The 22,293-nt window shown below is 38.5% G+C and overlaps 1 protein-coding gene across 2 annotated transcripts in view; it reads left to right on the top strand.

Moving 5' to 3' along the window:
- TAF3 (TATA-box binding protein associated factor 3) overlaps positions 1-22,293 on the top strand; it is a 151,335-nt gene that overhangs the window by 121,762 nt on the left and 7,280 nt on the right. For both annotated transcript variants that reach the window (XM_029237818.1, XM_029237819.1), the window contains one exon: positions 3,827-3,909. In XM_029237818.1, the coding sequence (XP_029093651.1) occupies positions 3,827-3,909 (83 nt within the window). The remainder of the gene's footprint in view (positions 1-3,826; positions 3,910-22,293) is intronic.

Raw genomic sequence — 22,293 nt, 5'->3', positions numbered from 1 at the left:
ATTGCTGGAACGGACACAGGAGAAATTATTTCCTGATTGTAGGAAACATCCCTGTGTTTTTATTTGGGTGGGCATTCAGATAAAGTTAACATAAACAAAAGTCTGGTGAGAAATTTTTATTTAGAAACTGTACTTTCTATATCTACATTGTTAGCATTCTTATTGGTCTTTTTCTATGCTTGCTTGAATTTTATCTTTAAGTTAAATCTGCTTTAACTTCTTTAAGAATGAAATTAAAGTATTTAGCTATTTTTAGGTAGGGTTGCAATATGTCCTGGTTTGCCTGGGACAGTCCAGTTTACACCTGTTACATGGTGTAAATAACATAGAGAAAAAAATATATTTTACAGTGTACCCTAGACATCTCACAAGTATATGTCATTCATCATAAAAGACATTGACAAAGAAACTGAATAGCTCCATGCAAGACATCAGCATTACCAGAAAAAAGGACTCAGAAATGTTTGGCAAAGAGTCACGAGTAGTACGGTAGAACAGAGGATGAATTTGGTGCCAGGAGAACTGGATTTCAATCATTTACTTACTAACTTTGTAACTGGCCAAACCACTTAATCTTTCTGAGCCCTTAGTACATGTGAGTAGTAATAGCTTCCACACCTACCTTATAGAGTTGTGAAGATCAGATTGGATTATATATATGGGACACACTTTGTGAAGTGGTATACCGGTAAGTTATAATTATTGTGTAGTGTGGTAATAGCAGTGGACCAAAATACAATGCAAAGCATAATAATAGTGAAGAAGATTTTTTGAAAGTTAGGGCAAACAGCTTTATTTTTTAATAAAGCTTAAGAAAGTGTTATTTAAGTGCTTCAATAATAGTATTGTGGGTTGAAGGAACATGGAATATTACTCCCAGTACTCAGGTCAATTAGGAGTGTGTGACCCTAAAATTTTTTAGAATTGAAGAAATATAGGAACTTTATATAATTTTTCATTCTCTGAATAAAAAAAAAATTGTATTCAGTCCTAGTTTTGCTATTTTTGTGACCTGAAAACAGAAAAGGAAAAAGAAACAGGAAAGAAAGGAAAAATGGTTGCTTCATGTATGATCAGTTTCTCTGTAAAATGGAAACCATACCCCAACCTGTTTGTTAAAGAACCTAAATGAGAACATCTGGAAAATAACCAAACACAATGCCTGGCAAACATTAAGTGTTTTATAAATGTTTGTTTTGGATATATTTGTTTATTTTCCCACAGATAACACAGAATGGTGAGAAAAATGTAGAAGCCTTAGTAGTTTACAAAATAGGCTAGACCACTGGTTTTCAGATTTGTTTAGATATGGAACCCTGTGTTCAAAAAAAATAGAGGAGAAAGTGAACACAAAAATTTTCCATGGGTCTTGCTTTGCCCCGTCCCCAGTGACCCTTGACCCCCGAGGCCTTGAGGAAAACCACTGGACTAAGAACTGGGCAAATAGGAGAGACATCTGCCAAAAGTGAGACCATTTAGAGGAGCAGGTTTTCGTGGGGGAGTTGATAAGTTAAGATTTAGATGTAATGAGATGAAATCCTTATAGGATATTTAGCTGAAAATGTTCAGTGGGCAGCATTATGTTTTGGTCTTAGTTCCAATCAGTGCTGGTCTAGAGAGGGAGATTTTGAAGACATGCCATATTGAAAACAGGATTGAGGGAATTCCCTGGCGGTTCAGTGGTTAGGACTCGGTGCTGTCACTGCAGGGGGCCCGGGTTCGATCCCTGGTGGGGGAACTAAGATCCCACAAGCCACGTGGCACGGCCAAAAAAAAAAAAGTTAAAAAAAAACAACAACTTAGGATTGAAACCATGGACATGGATGAGGTCAGTGGAGAAAGCATGGGAGGACGAGAGGAGAGGACTTTGCTAGGGACAGGGAAGGAGCGTGATGAAGACCTCAGTGAAGAAACAGACGGGACATTCGGAAAGATTGAGTGTCTAGAAGGAATAGTTTAGTGGCGTGGTTGGGCCAGAAAGTAGAGTGGAGTTGGGTGAGGGATGAAGGAGAAATGGAGAAATGCAGACGATGAAGTGAAGACTAGAAAATGTGAGAGGTCGTCAGTGAGAGGTTGAAGGCGAGGTAAGTTTTTTAAAGGATAGAGTTGAGCGCATTTGAAAGCTAGATGAAAATAATGAGTGGAACTGAGAAGTTGAAGATGCTACAAATAAGGAGGAAGTCTTTCGAAGACTAGAGGAGATGGACTCTAGTGTAATTGTGAATGCAGAGAAGTTTGTAGGGAATTGAAGGAATTCTGCTTAGTGGCCTCAGTATTTTGTCCTGTGGGGTTTGAAAGGCAAAAGAGGAAGGAACTCACGGGATGGGTCTTAAAAGCTGTAAATAATCGCTTCCGATTAATTTTTAAAATATATCTTAAGCACTTATGTGTCAGACCCTACGATAGGCACTGGGAAATAGCCACAAACAGAACAGGCATGGTTTCTGCTCTTAACTAGTTTAGCTGGGAATCCAAATAAGCAGATAGTATTAAAGGCACAGATGAAATTGGAGTTTTGATGGCAGAAGTTTGTACAGTTTTAAATATTTTCTTTGGAATTACTCAGTGCCCTAGAGAATGATTTTAGGTTGGTCCTGGATGAATGGTGAAATGACCGAGAGGCAAGGGAGTTGAGGGTGCTTGCAGGATAAGTGGTTCATTCAACAGACGTTGGTTGAGTACCTCCTGCGTACCATGCACTGTTCAAGAGAATGATAGGAGTCATCGATCTTGATGTGACGGTGGGATTTAAAAAAAAAAAACAATTCAAGAAGGGGGCAGGTAAAAACATATGAAAAAAAATGATAGATTTGATCAATGTGCAATATATTGATTATATGATATACTATACTGAGCACTACGTTATAAATTCCTTCCCCTTTAGAACCACTGCACTGTTCTGTTATGATTTAACTCTTGAGCTTGAAATATATAAATCAGTGGTTTGCACTAGTTGTCACAGTGACTAGCAGTGTCCTACTGGCATGTAGGGATGTTAAAAATCTGGCTGTGCCTGGGACCACCAAGGAACCATCCCACCAAAAATGCTGGAAAACTCTGATGTAGATAATAATTTGAACTGCACATCTCTTGTTCATTTTGTTCATTCAAAATGTCAATTGTTCTGTATAGGATCTTCAAGCCAGAAAATGTGGAGAATCCCTTTAACACCATACTCAATTTGTGTATTCCCTTTCTGATTATTAGCTCAAATATTTGTGATATCTTCAACTTATTCAGCAGTTATTGCCTTTGCCATAAATCCTTTCTAAATAAATATGTTTTGTCTTGTACAATATTTTAGATCATTTTTGTACTAGCCAAAAAATAGAACAGTTCAGTGCTGTAATTACACTTAGTGTGTTGGTTTCCTTTTATGGCATTGTAAACATGAGATGAGTCTAATGTTTTTCAAGATCCATTAATAGATTCATTTTATCTTATAGTGAAGCTATGACTGCATTTTTTTCTGTTTTTGTTAAGTCTGGCAGTTACTTAAACGTTCCACTGAATGACCCAGGTAACAGTTTCTGTTTAAAAATTCTAACAGTAAAATCCAAGAAATTAGTCAAAACTAAGAAAATGCAGAAATAACTCCCATATTTACTAGTGTTTAAAGTTTATGGAATTGTCCATGTTGCCTGGTAGCCTTCAGTTGTTGGGAAATGAAAACAAAATAGCCCAGTTTATCTTTACATCTAGCATTTTAGGCACATTTGAAACTTAAAGGCTTATCAAGTTTGTGGAGATGAGGAAGCAGGAGAAAAGGGAGGAGGTACTTTTGTTGAAAAAAAAGTATTTGACTCTAACGTAATATCTTCAACAGATAAAAGTGGAGCCAGTGGTCCCAGCCCCAAGCCCAGTGATCCCCAGATTGACTCTCAGAGTTGGAGCTGGCCAAGACAAAATGTAAGTACAGACGTTTCCAGTTAGAGTGCAATAGATGGAACTTAACCTTCACTACTCTTTCCTAGTGGATTTAATTCTATAGACCTTTTCTCAGTGTGAATATATAGTAGGGTCAAGCTGTATTTTGAAAAGTCTTCATTTTCAAATTTTTATTGGTTTCTTCCTCAGAGTTAATGCTTATTGCTTTATTCAACATATAGGATCCTTTGTGTTTTTGGGGTTTTTTTTCTGGCACTTTTTCTCTTTTGTAAAGACTAGCACAGGACATTGTTTCTGCATAGTTTGTAAGGCTCTGGTTATCTGAAAAATAAGAAACTATGTATTGAATGGACTGACTACCATGTTATGCCCAGGTGGATGTAATGTTAAACCTTTTCAAGTGTGTATTCTCTGTCACCAGGACAAAGAATGAAGATTCTTTTCTTGCTCAGATGGCACATGGTTTTATTCTGTGCATATAAAACAAGGATACTGCCAAAGGCTTGGTGAAACAGTATATAATAGTAACTGAAGTCTGAATTGTTTGCTCTTTTTTTTTTTTTTTAAGAGAGAACTGGAAATGTAAACCCCATGTTTACTGTTTATTTTCTTAATTTTCACGGAATCATCACATCCACCCACCCTTCTTCAAAGTAAATTAGTTGGCTATGTTTCTTTTATTCATTTTGAGGGTATGAATTAAGGCCTACAGTGCTATTATATGATCCTAATAGGGTAATGAAGCATTGATTTTTTTTTTTGTAAATCATGTTGAAAATCATTCTTCTAAAAATCATATTATACATCATTTAAATGAATTTTACAAGCTTAAAGTACAAGTTTACAACCTTACTTTTTACCAGTAAACCTGAAAATGGATTAGTTTACATTGCAAACAATCAAATATTATTTAGAAAATAGGCTTACAAGGCATTTAACTTTCATTCAGTTTTTAGCCATAAAAATGAAAGTAGTAGCCATGAACTTATTTATTTAGTAGGTACAGTAGACAACAGGAAATTTGCTTTACATTCTCATGGTTCGTTCCATCTTAAAGTTTGTGTGTAGCGTGTATTTTATGCAGCCGCTGCTTCTGTTAGTTCTAAGTGTAATACAACGAAAAATCCCAGCATTATTCTGATGAGAAATTTTAGTAACATCCTTCTCCCTCAACCATCAGAGGACAGAGGGCTAGTTAACAAAGAGACCCAACCAAAATAACTGTACCTACCATCTCCTTGGAAATCCTGTACTTGGGTTCACTACTCTAAAGGGAAGATGTTCTTATTTATCATTGGACAACTACTTTTCTCCTACCCGTTCATATTTATTCCAGTTTTCTCATAACTCACCATTACTTCATCTTTCCTTTCACACAGAAGTTTGGCTTGCTTATTCCTTTAGAGAAATAAGGTTTGTAAAAAGGCACTGATAATAATATTCATCTCATCTACCCTTAAGCGTCTTTCAGTTATTCTGTTGAGTAATTTCTTTTCCTCTCGATAAATCACTCATATACCTAAGATATTGGACGATGTGAGAAATAGATCCTATGACTCTGGAACAAAATGTTCAGTATTACGGAAATTATAGTACCCAGACATTCTAGACAAATTGTCCTTGAAAGTATAACTTTATGTAACATGTAAACTTTCTGACATTTAGGTAAATAACTCCCATATCATATGAATAGTCAATCACTTGACCAAAGTCAGACACGAGGAAATACTTATAATGAGCAAAGGAATAACTTAAGTGAAATATATTACATTTTAAACTTAAAAAGAGAGAGAAAAAGAGGCCCAAGTCACATAGCAATAGGATTTTATATAAAATATAAGTTAATGATAAGGGTTGTTTTTTTTTTTAACTTGTTTGTTTTCTGTTTTTTTGTTTTAAATCTAAATCAGGGGTCAGCAAACTATGGCCATGGGCCAGTCCATCCCACTGTCTGTTTTTTATGACTCACAAGCCAAGAATGTTTGAAAAAAAATTAAAAGAAGGATTAACATTTTATGAACATGAAAATTATATGAAATTAAAAGTAATCTTTTATTGTCATAGCATAAGGATACATGGCTTATTCCTTGGCAATAATAATGGAAAAGAGATGGTAGATTTATATAAATGTGCCTTTACTTAGTTTGTATACAGCCGGGGGCGTGTAATGATGCTCTTTTGAAGTGGGATTAATGAGCAGACTCGCATTCAAATGGAGGAGTTTGAATAGTCTATGGGGAGGGGTTGTTTACTGCTAAAGAACAGGCAGAGAAACTACAGGAAAAAGAAAAAGCTTTACAGGGTTCAAATTTTACACTCTCGTTGGAAGATCTTTAAGACAATATTTAGTTTCTAAATCTTATAAAGAAATTATGCCTTTGACCCATGATCCAGGAAGGTACTATGAGGTTAGATTATTTCCTCTATTCTCTATTATTGTCCCTTGAAGCCAGACAGAGGGCCCTTGTTTTCCGCTTCATTTAACGTGCCTGGAAACTGGATTCTAAAGGGTCTGTGGTCAGTCCAGTGCCTCCTTCTGATAGTGTTAAAACTCAGGGTGACTTTACAAGGACCTCAAATTCCTTCAGTAGGTCTCCCAGTAATGGGGACCCAGAGTTCCTGTTAGTCTGTATTGAAGATGAAACTAAAATACTAACCCTGAAGTTACAATCTCAACATCCGTAGTTTGTGGGGGTGATGTGAATGGGGAGAAACAATACATTCAAATAAATCATTAAATAACTGAGTCTGGCCCAACAGTCAAGTTTTGCCTTGATGCCGAGAAAGCAGGTAGGTTTCAGCTTGCCCAGGAGCAGCACCTGGAGCCATATTGATCAGGATTTTGAGGTCCCGCTGGACTTGGTGACAGAGAGTACAGTGCGTGTAATGTCCACTATGGGATGGGCAAGTGGCAGCACAGTCGCCATGTTATTTGTTATCCCAGTCTTACCATCCCTTTATTTTGAGCAAGTGTGGGAAAATTGGGCTAACTTTCGGCATTTGTTCATTTATTTATTTCTATGAAGGGTATAAATAGAGCAGAGTAACGTGAGGAAGGAAGTACCTTAGTGTGGGACTGTTTAGATTGTTGGGAAAGACATGGCAGAACATTAAATGTGTGGTTATATTTATAAAGCTCAAAATTCTGTTAAAGGAGCTTCTCATTAAAAAAGATAACTTTAGGTATTGGTAAAGTATTAAGAAAAAAGGTCAAGGTTTGTAAAGATTTGGGGGTGAATAATGGTAGTGCTTAGGGGGTTAAGCATTCTTTCCCCCTCACATTTCTCAAATGTATCTTTAATGCTGTCATCTCCCTGGCACTGGGGGGGCAGCTCTGTCCTTTTCTCCATCTGTTCCTTGGCTCTTCCGAGGGCAGAGTGGCTCTCCCGCCAGGGAGCGTTGGTCTGGTCGGTAGGGTTACTGTATTGGAGAAGTTGGGAGCTGGTCCTGCTCTCAGGACATTGCTGCCCTTATTCAGTGAGCTCACCAGGGAGGGGATAATGAATTGGGCTCCTCCAAAAATCCAGTAAGGCTCAGTTATTGTTCCAGTTAGATACTGTATTTGATCAAGTGACACAGAATCATTTATGGTACCTTTCATGAAAACAGTATCATTATCATTAATAATCCTAAATTTTCTTTTGGCTGAGAGGTCACAATAAATATTCTCTTTCACAAGTTTAATCCTTTTCCCAAAATATGCAAATTATGCTGAGATACTTTTCAATGACCACTTTACTGCTGGAAATTACAGTTTTCTTTCTGCTAACATTTTATCACCACAGCTATGAGTATTATAATACTCATGGTATTATGTATTTCTTATAATTCAGGAAATTCTTTCATTAATCAAACCTCTTTTAACAGAGGTGCTGAAAATTGGACGCTTTTTTTTTTCATGTAAGTAATTCAGTTTTTTTATTGCAGTTTATAGAGTTTAGTTTATGCCTGGGAGGAGGCTTCTTAATACTTGTAATTTCTAAATTATATATGCTATAAAAATGGGAGCTACAACTTTGCTCATTAATCTTGAAAAATAATGTTCAACCTTTAAAAATGTAAAATATGTACAGGTATTTGTTGTCTTTTTTGTGATCCAAACTTTTCTGATTAACTATTTTTGATAGGACAGCCAGAAATAGAGGGTACCATGGGCAATTACAAAAATAACCATTTAAAATATTTTTAAAGAAAGTAAGCGTTTTATATTTTTATGTAGCCACATTTCTCTGAAAGACATATAATAGGTGAAATGTGTATAGTGGTGTTTTAGTGACAAGTTCTTTAGAAAAATAATAGCAAATGATTTTTATCTCACTTTCTACACTTCTTCCTACACTTAAAATGTCGTTTATTCATATGTAGACTTTTTTCCAGTCTAAACAAATTTAAGGGTGACTTAAAGAGAGAACATAAAGACACTAGAAAATACTAGGAAACCAAGGCCAAGGAGAGGAAAAAGAAGCAAATGACTGCACATCAAATATGATTATGGCTTCCTGGCAATAAGTGCAGAGTGAAATGCAGTTTTAAAAAGGAAGGTACCTCCTAGTTTCTCAGGAGAGACAAAGTTTTTGAAGACACTAAATTTGAAATTTTATTTCCATAAGGAACCAGATGGCAAGAACACGTTTTTTTTATTTGACTGTTTCTTACACCAACCCCTGATCCAAGGATGTAACATAGACGCACACTCAGTGAAGGTGCCTCTATAAGGAGTCTTCCCTTCCCTAGTTGAAACACTTTCTCTTTGTATTAGTCAGGACTGTTGGTTGCAAGCAGCAGAAACCCTAATCAAACTAGCTCAAAGAAATTGGCTTTAGGCAAAGTGGTAACAAGGGTTCAAAAAGTGTCATTAAGACTCTGTTCACTTTCTTTTTCTCTGTCTAACCTCTGTGTGGTGGCAAAGATGGTGCAGATTGCTCTTGGCTGGTGTGGTTCTTAGTGCTCACAGGCTGAACTGCCCACCCCGCCTTTCACAGCATCTGCTGTGGGTTCCCATCTAGGAACCAGCCCCAGTGGGAGGGGGGAGAGCCCTGTTAGAAGGGGAAATGTTAGGTTCCAGAAGGAAAGAAGGACTCTCCTACCAGAATAAGGGATGAGGGGCAGGCAAAAACAATTGATATATTTTTATTTTATTTAGGGAAAGGCAATCAGATTCATATTTTTATAAAAGTATACTGAAGAGGCAGGGCAAGGAAGCTTATTCATTAAAAAAAAAGATCCTTTAGAAGTAAAGTTTAAGAACATTTCAGACCATCATCCTGTCAGATTTGGAAGGCCTTTTGTTCTTCTATTTTTAATTTGTTTCCCTACAGATAAAACTGTCTGCTTTGATTTTTTTTAAAAAAAAGAGAGAGAGAAAGATTGAAAAGTGTTGATAGTTTTCTTTGTGCTGCCCTGGTTAACTTGCCACTGATACTGAAACATTTCATAGGTTATTTTGCCTATATTAGAAGCTAACTAACAAGAACAGTGACCCACCCCCCAAAAAAGTAAATAAATAAGAATAAAAATCTTGAGTGACTGTATTTAAAATTTATGGCAAATGACTTATTTTTAATGCTAGTGAAAGATGGTAACATTACAAATGAAACTTCCTAGCAGCTGAACAATGAGAACACAAATTGTGGGTGGTATACATTATTCTTGCTAACTTTTATACTTATAAATTCAACAGACCCAAACCCATATATCTCAGTTATAATTCCAAGAGGAAGCAGGTGGTTAAATTTTTTCTTACTCGGGTCTTCAGCCCTTTTCTGATTTTTCCAGACTAGGATATCTTAACCTCCGTACATCACTCTCTCATTTTTGCTGAGCTAAAGTTATGATGGAATCCCCAAGTTTAATTTCTTCGTCTGGCACATGATAGCTTGTTGGTTAACACCAAAGATGCAGTGTATTCAAGAGAAGAAAATAGTATGCTGTCAGAAAAACTGGCTTTAGGTTTTGGGAAATGTTTTTACTACCCAGTAAAACAACTGGAAAGATTATAATCAAAGCATTTCCATCTTACTTGTAAACAATTACAGCAGTCCTTACACGGATGCCACATTACAAGACTGGGGAAAATTTACTGGATTCCATTCTAATGCAATTAGAGCTAATTTTGTTCTTTAAATGAATAAAAGGTCAGCTAGTAAATCTAGCTTATCTTGAGTCCAGACTTCAATAAATTGTTTTATTTAATTTGTTGTAAAAGATCTTATCCTTAATGGGTCTAGGTCTTATTAGTTCACTTAGGTTTTAAAATATTTATGACCACCTTTTTAGATATGATTTGAATGATAGTTGGAAAGTTTCTCCCTGCAGTGTTATCAAGGCCCAAGATCACTAATTGAGTGAATATAGGAAGGTACTTAAGATTTGTTATCTAGACAAAGCTGATGCGGACTTCCAGAATTTAAATGTTCTTCAGCCTGTGACAGGCAGAGGTAATTTAGCTATATCATGGTAACCTTTTGGATACTATCTGACTATAATTTCCCCTAAAGATCTAACTACTCACACTTCTAGTGTTTAAAGAGAATGTATACCTACTGATGAGAATACTCTTGCTCTTACTGACAGCAACATAGGAAATTTAGATTCTTTGCATTCCGTTGCCCCCGTCTTTTTAGGGGCTGTAACGTTCAGATACTCACGTAGAAACTTTAGAGGCGTACTGTGATGCTTCTTCCTTCCTGTTGCCACTCCAGCCTTTGTAGCTCGTGAGATGGAAATTTGTGTCACTGCCCGACCTCTGTGATTTAGAACAGGGGTCCCCAACCCCCAGGCCACGGACCGGTACCAGTCCATGGCCTGTTAGGAGCTGGGCCGCACAGCAGGAGGTGAGCGGCGGGCGAGTGAGTGAAGCCCCATCTGCCACCCCCCGTCGCTTGAACCGACCCCCTCGACCCGCCCCCCACCCCCCGTCTGTGGAAAAATTGTCTTCCACAAAACCAGCCCCTGGTGCCAAAAAGGTTGGGAACCGCTCATTTAGAATATTGCAGCCTTTTTCAAATGTGGCTGCCGTAGTCTGAACACATGGGTTGGGTTGAGGGACATGTCACCGTGGGGACTGACTAGCCGCGTTACCCTATTTGGATTTACTCTTCTGCGTTCCAGAGCTGCATCTGTCCTCATGGCTTGTCCTCCAGGGTCCAGCAAGGAGCCCAGCATCCCTCCTGATCTTCAGGACCAGCTCCTTCTCCATCCCCGCCTTTCCTGACCCCGCCCTCTCCCCCCCCACCCTGGAAGTTCTTTCCCTTCCTTATCTCTTCTCCTCTGTATCTTTCTCTCCTTCCTTCTGGTATCTTCCCTTCAGCCTTGGGTTCTACCATCCTAAACCTTCCCACCTTCACCAGCCTCCCCCTCTAGATGAGGGAAAGGCCATGTAACTTCCTCTTTTCATTCTCGCTTCTCAAAGCATATTCCTTGTATGTACTTTGCTCCAATGTTTTTTTCCAGCTTTATTCCTAAACTCCCTATGCTCTGGTTTCTGCCCTGGAGACTTTCCTGAAGCTTGTCATTAAGATGATTAAATGCATCCCAAGGCGGTGCTGCAGGCCTGTGACCTTCATCCTTCCTGCTTCTCAGATACCGTCGTTCCCACCAAGCCCTTTATGAAACTCTCTGTTCCTTGGTACTCTCTATTCTTGGTACTACGTGCATCTGATTCTCTTTCTCCATCGTTGCTTCTATCTTTCTTTGATCACTTTTTCTGTCTCTTCTTGCCCTTGGCCTACTGCTCCCTAAAGTTTCTTTTTCACTCTTTTCAAAATTAGGTGATGATGATTCCCAAATCTTTACTTCCAGCTCAGATTTCTCCCCAAAATGCAGACTAATCTGCCCAGTTACCTGCTAGAAAGTCTGGAAAGACCAGAGGCACCTCAGACATGGCCTTTCCAAATTGAATACACCATTATTTCCCCAACCTTGTACTCCTTATGCTTTTTATTTGTTGATGATGAGATCAGAGCCTCCATTTTCAAGCTGCCTTAGTTTCTAGAGTAACTTGAAATTAGACAAATACACTCTGGCTGGGAGAATTGGGAGATTTTATTTATGTCATATCACCAGATGGGACATCTGAAAATTAAGACATGAATGTCTCCCAGCTCCAAAAGTGTTGTTTTGAACAAAACTTAAGGAAAGAGAAAGACCCTTTCCTGTGAGGTCTCCTTTGAATGTCACCTGAACTCTTATACCTCCCAGTCACCATCTTCAAATTTGGGTCCTTCCTCCTTGTCTAGACTCAAGTAGTCATCAGCACCAGAGGAGGAAAGATGTTGATGCCTATTCACAGGCCTCTGGAACTGCCCCCGCCCCCCCAACACCAGGCAAAGATGCCTTTGGCTTGGAAACACAAATGCCCTTAGCTACTGGAGCTATTTTGCCTCCTAGAGAGAATAACAGATTTTTCAGTTTTCCACTTTTCAAATCAAGTACCCAGCGCCGATCACCCTACACCCATCTGAGCTCTAAGCTCTACCCTCTAACTGTAAAAGCTCCAGCATCACAGAAACCCAAGGCAGGGGGATACCTCCTTCCCTTCCTCCCAACCCCTCACTCACCCGACAACCAACCAGTCCCCAGCCCCTCCCCGCCTTACCGACAATATTTGTCAATTCCTTACCCTCTTCTCCTTTCCTGCTGCCTCTCAGAACTGTTCTCCATACTTAGTCCCTCCAGAGCAATCTGTCCAGAACGCTTATGCTTTATACGTTGTGGCGCTTCCAAACTGCTTGCGGTTTCCCATGCAGAACAGGATGCTTTGCATCTTCATTCCTTTTCTCAGGTTGTCCCATCCGCCTCAAATGCCTCCACCCCCCTGCCTCTTCATGGGAGTCACTCGTCTTCATCTTTTAAAACTGTCAGTTGTCATTAGGGAAAGTGATCACAGCCCACCTTCCCACCCCTACCCCAGGCTAGCCATCCTTCTGCCAAGTGCCCAGAATACACTGTTTTCATCCAGATTGTTCAACTTCGTATGCTTTATCGATCTACCTTTATGTGACTGTCTTCCCCCGTTTCTTGGAAATTGAGGGTGTGCCCCATTCACCTTGAACCCAGCCACCCAAGGGTAGGAGACGTAGTAGACGGGTGATAAATATTTGTTGAGATGGATTCATGGACTGAAACAGTCTCTCATCTGTTGAACCATAGCACTGATTTTCACTCTGTTTGAACAAGCTTTCATAGATTTGAAGTGGCATCAAAATAAAGTTTAATTGAGTTACTTTTCCAGAATGGCTGTAACATTAGGAGTTGGTTTTATCAAGTAAAAACCCCTTAAGTGGGCCCGTGAGCCATGGCCGCTGAGCCTGCGCGTCCAGAGCCTGTGCTCCGCAACGGGAGAGGCCACAACAGTGAGAAAAAAAAAAACCCTTAAGTAAGAGGGCTGAAGGGGATAGAGGAAGCTTACTCTTAGCCCTGGAGTACAATGGGAAGGCTACGTTTGGTCTTGAAATCTTCTGTCAGAGATTGCTTCTCCTTCCTAAACTGTGACTCTTGGTATTCTGCCTAACTTTAGAGGTCCTTTGAATAATAAGAGGATGCTGAAAATAAGTTGCTTAAAGGAATTGGAAGATCCTACAGATGGAGTGACTAAGTTTCCAAATGTGTTTTATTAAATAATGTAAAGTTGGTCATTCTGTAGTCTATGTAAAAGGGAAATGTGGATTTTTTTAAAGACTTGCATTATCTATCTAGTAACAGATGCACCTCTCATATACTCTGGATAGATGAAAAATGACACCCCTCAATATGAATCTACTTTTCTTTGAATCTGGGAGTAGCTTTTCTCCCAGAGCACACTCACTGATTGCCCATCTTTGGCTCTCTATGCCGTATGTACTTAGGATTTTAATCATTTACTTCTGCTTCTTTAGTCCACAAAGGTGAAAAAACATATATGTGTGTGTATACATCTCTGTATACATCACATGCTATAAGTATATATATATATTTTTCCATGCTGTTTACTGAGGAAGATAAAAGTTCATGTAAAGCATGGTGATTTTTGGTGAAGACACAGCAGCTATTATCAAATTTTAATATATTTTGAAGTAGTAGTGTTGGGTTTTCCAAGCATGACTTCAGTAATAACTGAATATTATAACACTACAGTGAGATACAAACCTTAATCACAATCCTGTTCATTTTTCAGGTTCACTGAATATCATCTTACTGCTTTTAATGTTTTCAAATAACTGGGATGTTATTTAATCCTAAAATGAATGAATGAATGAGTGAAGGTTTATCTTTTATGGTTAACTTGCAGCTTTAGCATATGTTCATGTAAAAGCATCTCATCCTCCTCTGTAGACTCCAGGCTCAGAGAGTATTAAAAGTGAAGTTTCGGGGCTTCCCTGGTGGCGCAGTTGTTGAGAGTCCGCCTGCCGATGCAGGGGACACGGGTTCGTGCCCCGGTCCGGGAAGATCCCACATGCCGCGGAGCCGCTGGGCCCGTGAGCCATGGCCGCTGAGCCTGTGCGTCCGGAGCCTGTGCTCCGCAACGGGAGAGGCCACAACAGTGAGAGGCCTGCGTACCGCAAAAAAAAAAAAAAAAAAAGTGAAGTTTCATCAGTGTTGAATGTTCAGTTTCATTTGGTTTTGCTTTTTCCTACTAAATGTACCCTTTCTTTGCTGGAGAGAAGCAGAAGCTTTTCTAAAATCACAAAATCTTTTAGAAGTTCTGACTCCAGGGAATTTGGTTTTTGAAAAGAACCCTGACAGTGCTCTAGACAACACCCTCATGGTTTTACATTTTTTAAAAATTGTTTTGCATTTGAAAAGTACTAATTTTGATTATATACATAGTAAAACTGTGTCGAAGGAGATACACTTGTGCAAATGGTAAATTTGAATCAGGTGTTGGTTCTTCTCTCAGGAACGTAGATGTAAACAATCATAATAGAGGTAGAAAGTGTTCAAGTCTATAAGAGATACATCTCAGATGATACAGAAGTTCAAGGTGATTGCTTCCAGCAAGGAAGGATCAGAAAAGACTTGGGTGGAGCAGAGTCTGAGGAGGTCCAAAGTGCTGACCTCCTAAAGTCACCTGAAATAATTCTGTGTGTGTGGTTGTGTCACCAACAAGATATGCATTGAGGTTCCTTCCTTTCCATTTATTTTTGACTTGTAGGCAATTTTATGAATTTAATTTTCTGAATATGTAAGACATTTACTTGCCCCCAAAGTTGAAACTATGTAATATGTTCAGAGACGTCTTGCTTTCCGCCCTTTCCCTCTACCTTTATCCTCCTCGACCTATAGCTTACCATCTTTATTTCTTTTCTTAAATTATCCTTTTGTAAATCTGTTTGCAAAAATGAAGAAGTATGCATTATTTATTATTTATCTAAGTATTCATGCCCTTTTAGGGTATTTTACAGATTTTGAACATTTGACAATAGAAGTCTAATCATTTGGGTATCTTCTTTGGAAATGAAGATTCTACAGTGGCTATATTTTCCTCTAATTACTTCATGCAATCTATTTCATTTTTCAAATAAGTCATGCCTGAATTAAAAGACAAAATGTTTGCTACTTGGTATGTACTTGGGCTATGACAGGATAAGATGATGTAAATATTCAAGAGGCAATTGAATCCAGGCAAATGGAATTAAATCCATTTACAGTTATGTGCTAATTATATGAATGCTGAAAGTCGAGCTGTGAGGATCAAGAAGAATAAGGATAATGATTGATTTGAAGAATCAACATAGCACTGATTCTCATAATTGTCTTTGTTATTTGTTCCTTTTGATCACATGTGAAATATGGAAATGACTGTGTTACACTTTGGCATTTTAAGTACCGATGCTCTAAAATATAATTTCTCCTAAATTCTGAATTTTTGTTTATGTACCTAAATGCGATAAATTAAATACTTGGTATATTAATTTTATATTCCCACATATAACAAATGACCCCAAAACTTAGCAGCTAAAGCAATAAACGTGCTACTTCCTAGTTTCCCGTGGGTCAGGAATTCGGGTGGTCCTGACTCCAGTCTCCGTCAGGCTGCTGCCCAGGGCTTCAGTCACTGGAAGGCCTCACCAGGGCTGGAGAATGCACTGCGGGCTCACACATGGCTGTTGGCAGGAGGCCTCAGTTACTGGTCACGTGGGTCTCGTCCTAAGGCAGCTGCAGTGTCCTCATGACTTAGCTTCTGAGTTCCGCAGAGCAACTGATCCAAAAGAGAGCAAGGCAGAAGCTGCAGTGTCTCTTATGACCTAGCTCGGATGTCACACACAGTTGTTTTCATGATATCCTGTTAGCTGTCCAAGTCAGAGCCCACCCGGGCTGCGAGGACACTCCACCAGGGTGGGAGGAGGCTGCCTGACATGCTTGGGCTTAGTATTTCCGGGACTTTTACAAGAAAAGTAAGAGAGCAAAACTGTGATGTTTTAGACACAATGATCAGGTTTTATAGTAATATATAGTGAAATCTTAGTTTACAATACAACATGGGAATCTGTTTCATGTGTATCTCAAAAGGTGCATGGTATTTCTGAGATTGATCAAAGTTCTAAATCTGAAGAAAATCAAGTTGTGGCTTGAATATATGTGTGTGTGTGTGTGTGTGTGTGTGTGTGTGTACGTATATATATATTTTTTTAATCAAAGTGGGTTTTCTCCCAGACATCAAAGAACTTCCCTGTTGAGAAGTTTATATAACATTCATGGAGGTGCTTACAGTAGTCTTTACCTATGGCATCGTTTTGTCACCATTTAAAAATGGCTGTTGGCTTTTGAGGCAAGTAAGTGAGCCACGTGAGGGAACTTTTGAACTTTGTGCAGCTCAGTAGCCAGTCATACGGACTTTGATAACTTTGATGGCCGGCTTCACAGTGTTTGCACACAATCGCTGACTAATGAGGATCATTAAACTCCCCATGTAGACGTATCCAAATGGTGTTTGCCTCTAACCTCCGAGCCTCTGTGTGGCTGGAGAGGTGAGGACGGGCCCTTTGTTGACTTGTCAAGCTGTTGAGTTTGCATTACAGGCCAGGCAGTGCATGACCCACTCTATTTATTTCAGTGTTTTGTGCTGGGGAAACAGGTAAAGAAATCCTGCCAAAAATCCTCCTTCTGCATGTTTTTATGAATAACACCAGTGTTTATAGCAGCTAGAGCCCTCTGATCAAATCCTCCAAAAGATGTAATGTTAGCAGCATGGAGCCATTGTGGGACCCAGCTGTGGGCGGTGTTGGTTACTCTGAAGACATTGCTAATTCAACAGAGAGCTCTGGAGGAGAGCTTACTATTGCAGTTAAAGAGGAGGGAAAGTGCCACTAACGGAAAGAAGTACAGAGAAAGTGCTGTTTAGAAGTAGGAAACAATAAAGATCGGTGGTGGAGGCCAATAGGAACCCAAAGTTATTTTTACAATGATCATATTAGGTTGAGTAATGATAGCTTATCTCACAAGTGATGAGAAATTATATCATGTGATACTGTTTATGTATTTTTTCTGTAATGTTCAAAAGTAAAGAGATAATAAAAGAATTGTTCTCAAAATTGTGCCTCCAGTTACCACAAAAGCAACTGAGCAGCTAGAATCAAATAACTTTCAAACTCTGTGAATTTTCTGGTGAAATTCAAAAGAGTTGGGAAAGACAAGTCACTTTAGAGCCCATATAATACCAGTCTAACCTCTTGGAGGCAGAAAATTAGGACGTGTTTTGTCTCATCAACACTGAGTTACCCACTTATATTTTTTTTCCTTTTGCTACTCAGAAAATTTGAATGAGAAATATAAGTATATAAATCAATACGTAGCAAATTTAAAGGGGAAATTTAATTGAACTGGAGGAATATTTGGCATTTTGGAAGGATTACCTTTATTATGAGTTATTTTCATTAAAAGACCATTTCTCTGAGTTGAAAAATAAGATTTGTACAAGTAGGTATTTCTGAGATTTCAGGTACTGCCCCATAAATTGATCAACAGTCTGTTTACGTCCATTGGCTGCACTGCTAATGCTAAACCATTTTCATGGGCACCATTCACAGACCTTGTAGGAAAGGGAAAAATCTAAGAAGAATGGAGAATGAAACGGGATTGAGAAAGAGTCAGGCAAGGCAAATAATATTCATTATGGGTTTGGTATAGCTTAAAACAACTTAAAAGCATTTCACATAAAGTAATGAAACCTTCATGATGTGTTTGTATCTTGCATTGGTGTCGTGATCATTCTTGGTCTAAGAATGAGTACACAGATGAGGGATTAGAATTCATGTTGGCAAATAGAAATCTCAGTGGTCTTGGGACTCATTAAGTAGTGTGGAAGGAAGGTAGGCAGGAAGGAAAGAATAGAGGAAACTGACCTATTTTTAAATATTTTAAACAGGCAAAAAATATTCAAAAGTAAAATAATTATTCTATAGGAGCATTCTTCCTGTAATATTAGGCATTAAACATATTAAAGTTGATGAATATGTATCAAGACACTGTGTCTAATACTGCAGATAATTCAAAGACAAGTAAGATAGTACATACCTTACTCCTAAGGAATATACCACCTAATGTGAGTGATAAAGACAGATATGCACACAGTTAGGATACAGAGCAGCCATGGATATTGTATATATATATATATTTTTTGATATTGTATATTTTTGAGAAGGCCCAAGACTGTTATTTCAAAGAAAATACCTGAGAGCGTTTGTTATAGATGATAAAATTCAAGCTTTTATGTGAAAGTTAGAATTTTGGAAAACATATCATTACAAATTGACAGCTCAACAATTTAAGAAGTTTTTGATGAGATGATGGTAACACCAACAAATACGATTTTTTTAATATTATATAATGTATAAATATTTGAAAGATCTGCATAATTCAGTGAACCAATATTCCAGATCACCAGTGCATGATGTTATAAAATCATGCATTGGTAAAATATCTATTCAAAGTGCCAGACAGATCAATGGACTTTAATATAACAGAGTATGAAAAGCTTATTGATATGGTTTTAGATTGCACATTGCAACTAACTTGTAGGAAACTGCCACTTGCTTTTCATTTTAAAAAATGCTACCTGTTAACGTGTAACGGGTTTGTTATTGTTATCTTTAAATGAACTCTCTAATTATTTTTAAATTTCTCAGTTTCAATTTTTAATATGGTAAGTATTGGCAGATATACTGCACATAAACAAAAGTTCTTTATGTTTCTCATTAATTTTTAGATTGTAAAGGGATCCTAGGACCAAAAAATTTGGGAATTGCTACTTTAGAATTTCTTTTAGTAAGGGTCCACTGGTGGCAAATTCTCAGATTTTGCTTGCCAGAAAATGTCTTTATTTCATCCTATTCCCTTTTTTTTTTTTTTTTTTGCCGTACGAGGGCCTTTCACTGTTGTGGCCTCTCCCGTTGTGGAGCACAGGCTCCGGACGCGCAGGCTCAGCGGCCATGGCTCACGGGCCCAGCTGCTCCGCGGCATGTGGGGTCTTCCCGGACTGGGGCACGAACCTGTATCCCCTGCATTGGCAGGCAGACTCTCAACCACTGTGCCACCAGGGAAGCCCCTCATCCTATTCTTGAAAGATGCTTTTGAAGACAAAATTTATTTGCCTTTAGCATATTGAAGAAGTTATTCCACTGTCTTCTAGATTTTAGCATTGCTGTTGAGAAATCAGCTGTCACCTGTTTCCTCTTTGAAAGTAATTGTCCTTTTTTCCTTTGGGCTCTTTTCAGACTTTTCTCTTTGCCTGTGATATTTTATCTTTTCACTCTGATGTGTGTATGTATAGATTTCTTTTTATTTATCTTGCCTGGGATTTGTTGGGCTTCTTAAGTCTGTGGATTAGTATCTTTCATCAGTTCTGTAAAAGTCAGATATTCTATGTTAACATTTTACCTCTGTTTCATTCTCTTTCTAGAATTTAGATTAAACAGTACTAATTAGACCTTTTTATTGTATTTTCTTTGCCACTCCAGGCTACATTCTACATAATTTCTTCTGTTCTATTCAGTTTATACTTCTCCCATCCACTGAGTTTTAAATTTCAGTTACTGTACTTTCCATTTCTATAAGGTCTGTTTGGATCTTTTCAGATCTGCTAGATAACTCTGTGTAACCTCCTATTACTTGCAGATAATTTCCAGTTTTGCCTTTTATTTTTTTAAACACTGTAAGCAGAGTTGTTTTGTAGTTGATAATTGTAGTATCTGCGGTCTTTATGGGTCTCTTTATACTGTCTGTTATTTCTTCTGGTTCTCCCTGTTGCAGCCTTGCTTCCTTATATGTTTATCTTTGATTCTGTGCTGCTTTTTTCCTTAAATAATTGTCTGTATTAATAATATGAAGCCTAGATTTTAAGTTACTTCCTTTCAAGATGATTAGTGCTGGGTACCTAGGTGCATTACAAGTCCAAATTACTTTAAATATGTTGTCCTGGACCACCAGAGTTGAGAATTCATGAGATCTGATTCATTCTTACCTAATTGGTATAGCCTGTTGGGAGTCCTTAATGTGGGGAGGGAGTTCTATTAGACTGTCCACTTTGACAGGTCCTGGGCTTTGAAACCTGTCCCCTGTATCAAAACCAAAGATCCGATTCACCTTATACAAATGCCCTCAGAGTGAAACATCTGTGTTCTACTTAACTCTCTGGGTTCCTGCTTTTCCTTTAGTTTTGGTTCCAGCACCCTTATTTTATTTTATTTTATTTTATTGTTAATATCTTTATTGGAGTATAATTGCTTTACAATGTTATGTTAGTTTCTGTTGTACAACAAAGTGAATCAGCTATAAGTATACATATATCCCCATATCTACTCCCTCTTGAGCTTCCCTTCCACCCTCCCTATCCCACCCCTCTAGGTGGTCACAAAGCATCGAGCTGATCTCCCTGTGCCATGCAGCAGCTTCCCACTAGCCGTCCATTTTACATCTGGTAGTGTATATATGTCAGTGCTACTCTCTCACTTCGTCCCAGCTTCCCCTTCCCTGCCTGTGTCCTCAAGTCCATTCTGTACATCTGCATCTTTATTCCTTCCCTGCCACTAGGTTCATCAGTACCATTTTTTCAGATTCCATATATGTGCATTAGCATACGCCAGCACCCATATTTTAAACCATTATGGGAAACTGCCTCCCAGAACAGTGTTTTTAAATTTTAGTCTGACCATAAGAATAAGGAGTTGCTTGCCCTATGGATATAAATGCCATAGTAATAACTTGGACCTCTCATCTTACATGTAAGGCAAACCTCACTCAGTAAGCACAGAGAGAGCAGAGTGTAGTTGTTAAGATCACGGGTTCTGAAATCAGGCTGCCTGGGTTTAAATCCTGGCTCTGTCTGTGAACTTGCGCAAGGTACTTAATCTCTGTGCCTTGGTTTCTTCCTCTACAAAAGGAGGATAATATCAGCCCTTGTTACTTCATTTGGTGGTTATGAGGGTCAAGTGAGATAGGCAAGTAAACATTCAGCAGGTGCCGGCATGCACTTGGCTTTCCAGCACTCACAACAGCTGGGAACTTGGTTACTGCTGGATCAATATTCACTATGAATTACATTAAGCATCTATGGAGTGTCTCCTGGACAAACAGCCCATGTTAAATTCTCTTGGTCTTTGGCTACATTCGAGTTAGGAAGGTGCTCACACTCGCGTGAAACAAGTGGAGAGCAAGTAACAGCACTATTTATTTGCTTGTATAATGATGGAATTTTTGAAATACTGTTTTGTAGTCTTCTGCTCAGAATAGCAAAGAATTGGTGCTTTGCAGGGGAGGTGTTTTTCTAAACAAGAACTTTGAGAAAGAGGCCCTGTGTGGATTGGTCATGACAATGCTGAGCATGACATAAGCAGTGGCCATGACACTTCACATTTGTACATAGTTCTTGACGTGTTCCTCCCTATTCAGGTTCTCACCATAGCCCTCACAGGCAGCTATCTTTATTTATACTTTGTTGATCAGAAAAGCAAGGTCTAGGAAGGTCAGTGTGGGATGGTAGGAAGAGGTAGGTCAGTGCAGCCTATTTTAGAGAACAGCTCCGGATTCCTAATAAAGGTGAAACTTTATGTCTAGGAATATAGCCCAGGGAGATTCATCACCATATTTACAAGTTAACATGTAACATTTACAAGGTGATACATACAGTCAGTAGGGCAATGGGCAAAAACCCTTTGACTTATTCATACTATGGAATACTATATAGTAATTAAAATAATATATACCGATAAATCAAGAGCATAAAACTAAGTGGGCAACTAGTAAACAAATAAGTTCTAGGGATCTGATACACAGCATGGAGATGATAGTCAACAATACTGTATTAACAAATGTCAAGGTTGCAGGAGACTAGATCCAAACAGTTCCCTTCAAAAAAAGAAATGATAATTACGTGGTGTGATAAAGGTATTAGCTAAGGCCACTGCAGTAATCATTTTGCAGTTTACAAAT

The sequence above is a fragment of the Monodon monoceros genome, unplaced genomic scaffold (genome assembly GCF_005190385.1).
Source record: "Monodon monoceros isolate NGI ecotype Baffin Bay Population unplaced genomic scaffold, NGI_Narwhal_1 Super_Scaffold_21, whole genome shotgun sequence".
In the NCBI taxonomy this organism is placed as follows: Eukaryota; Metazoa; Chordata; class Mammalia; order Artiodactyla; family Monodontidae; genus Monodon; species Monodon monoceros.
This window is presented reverse-complemented; position numbering and strand designations above follow the sequence as displayed.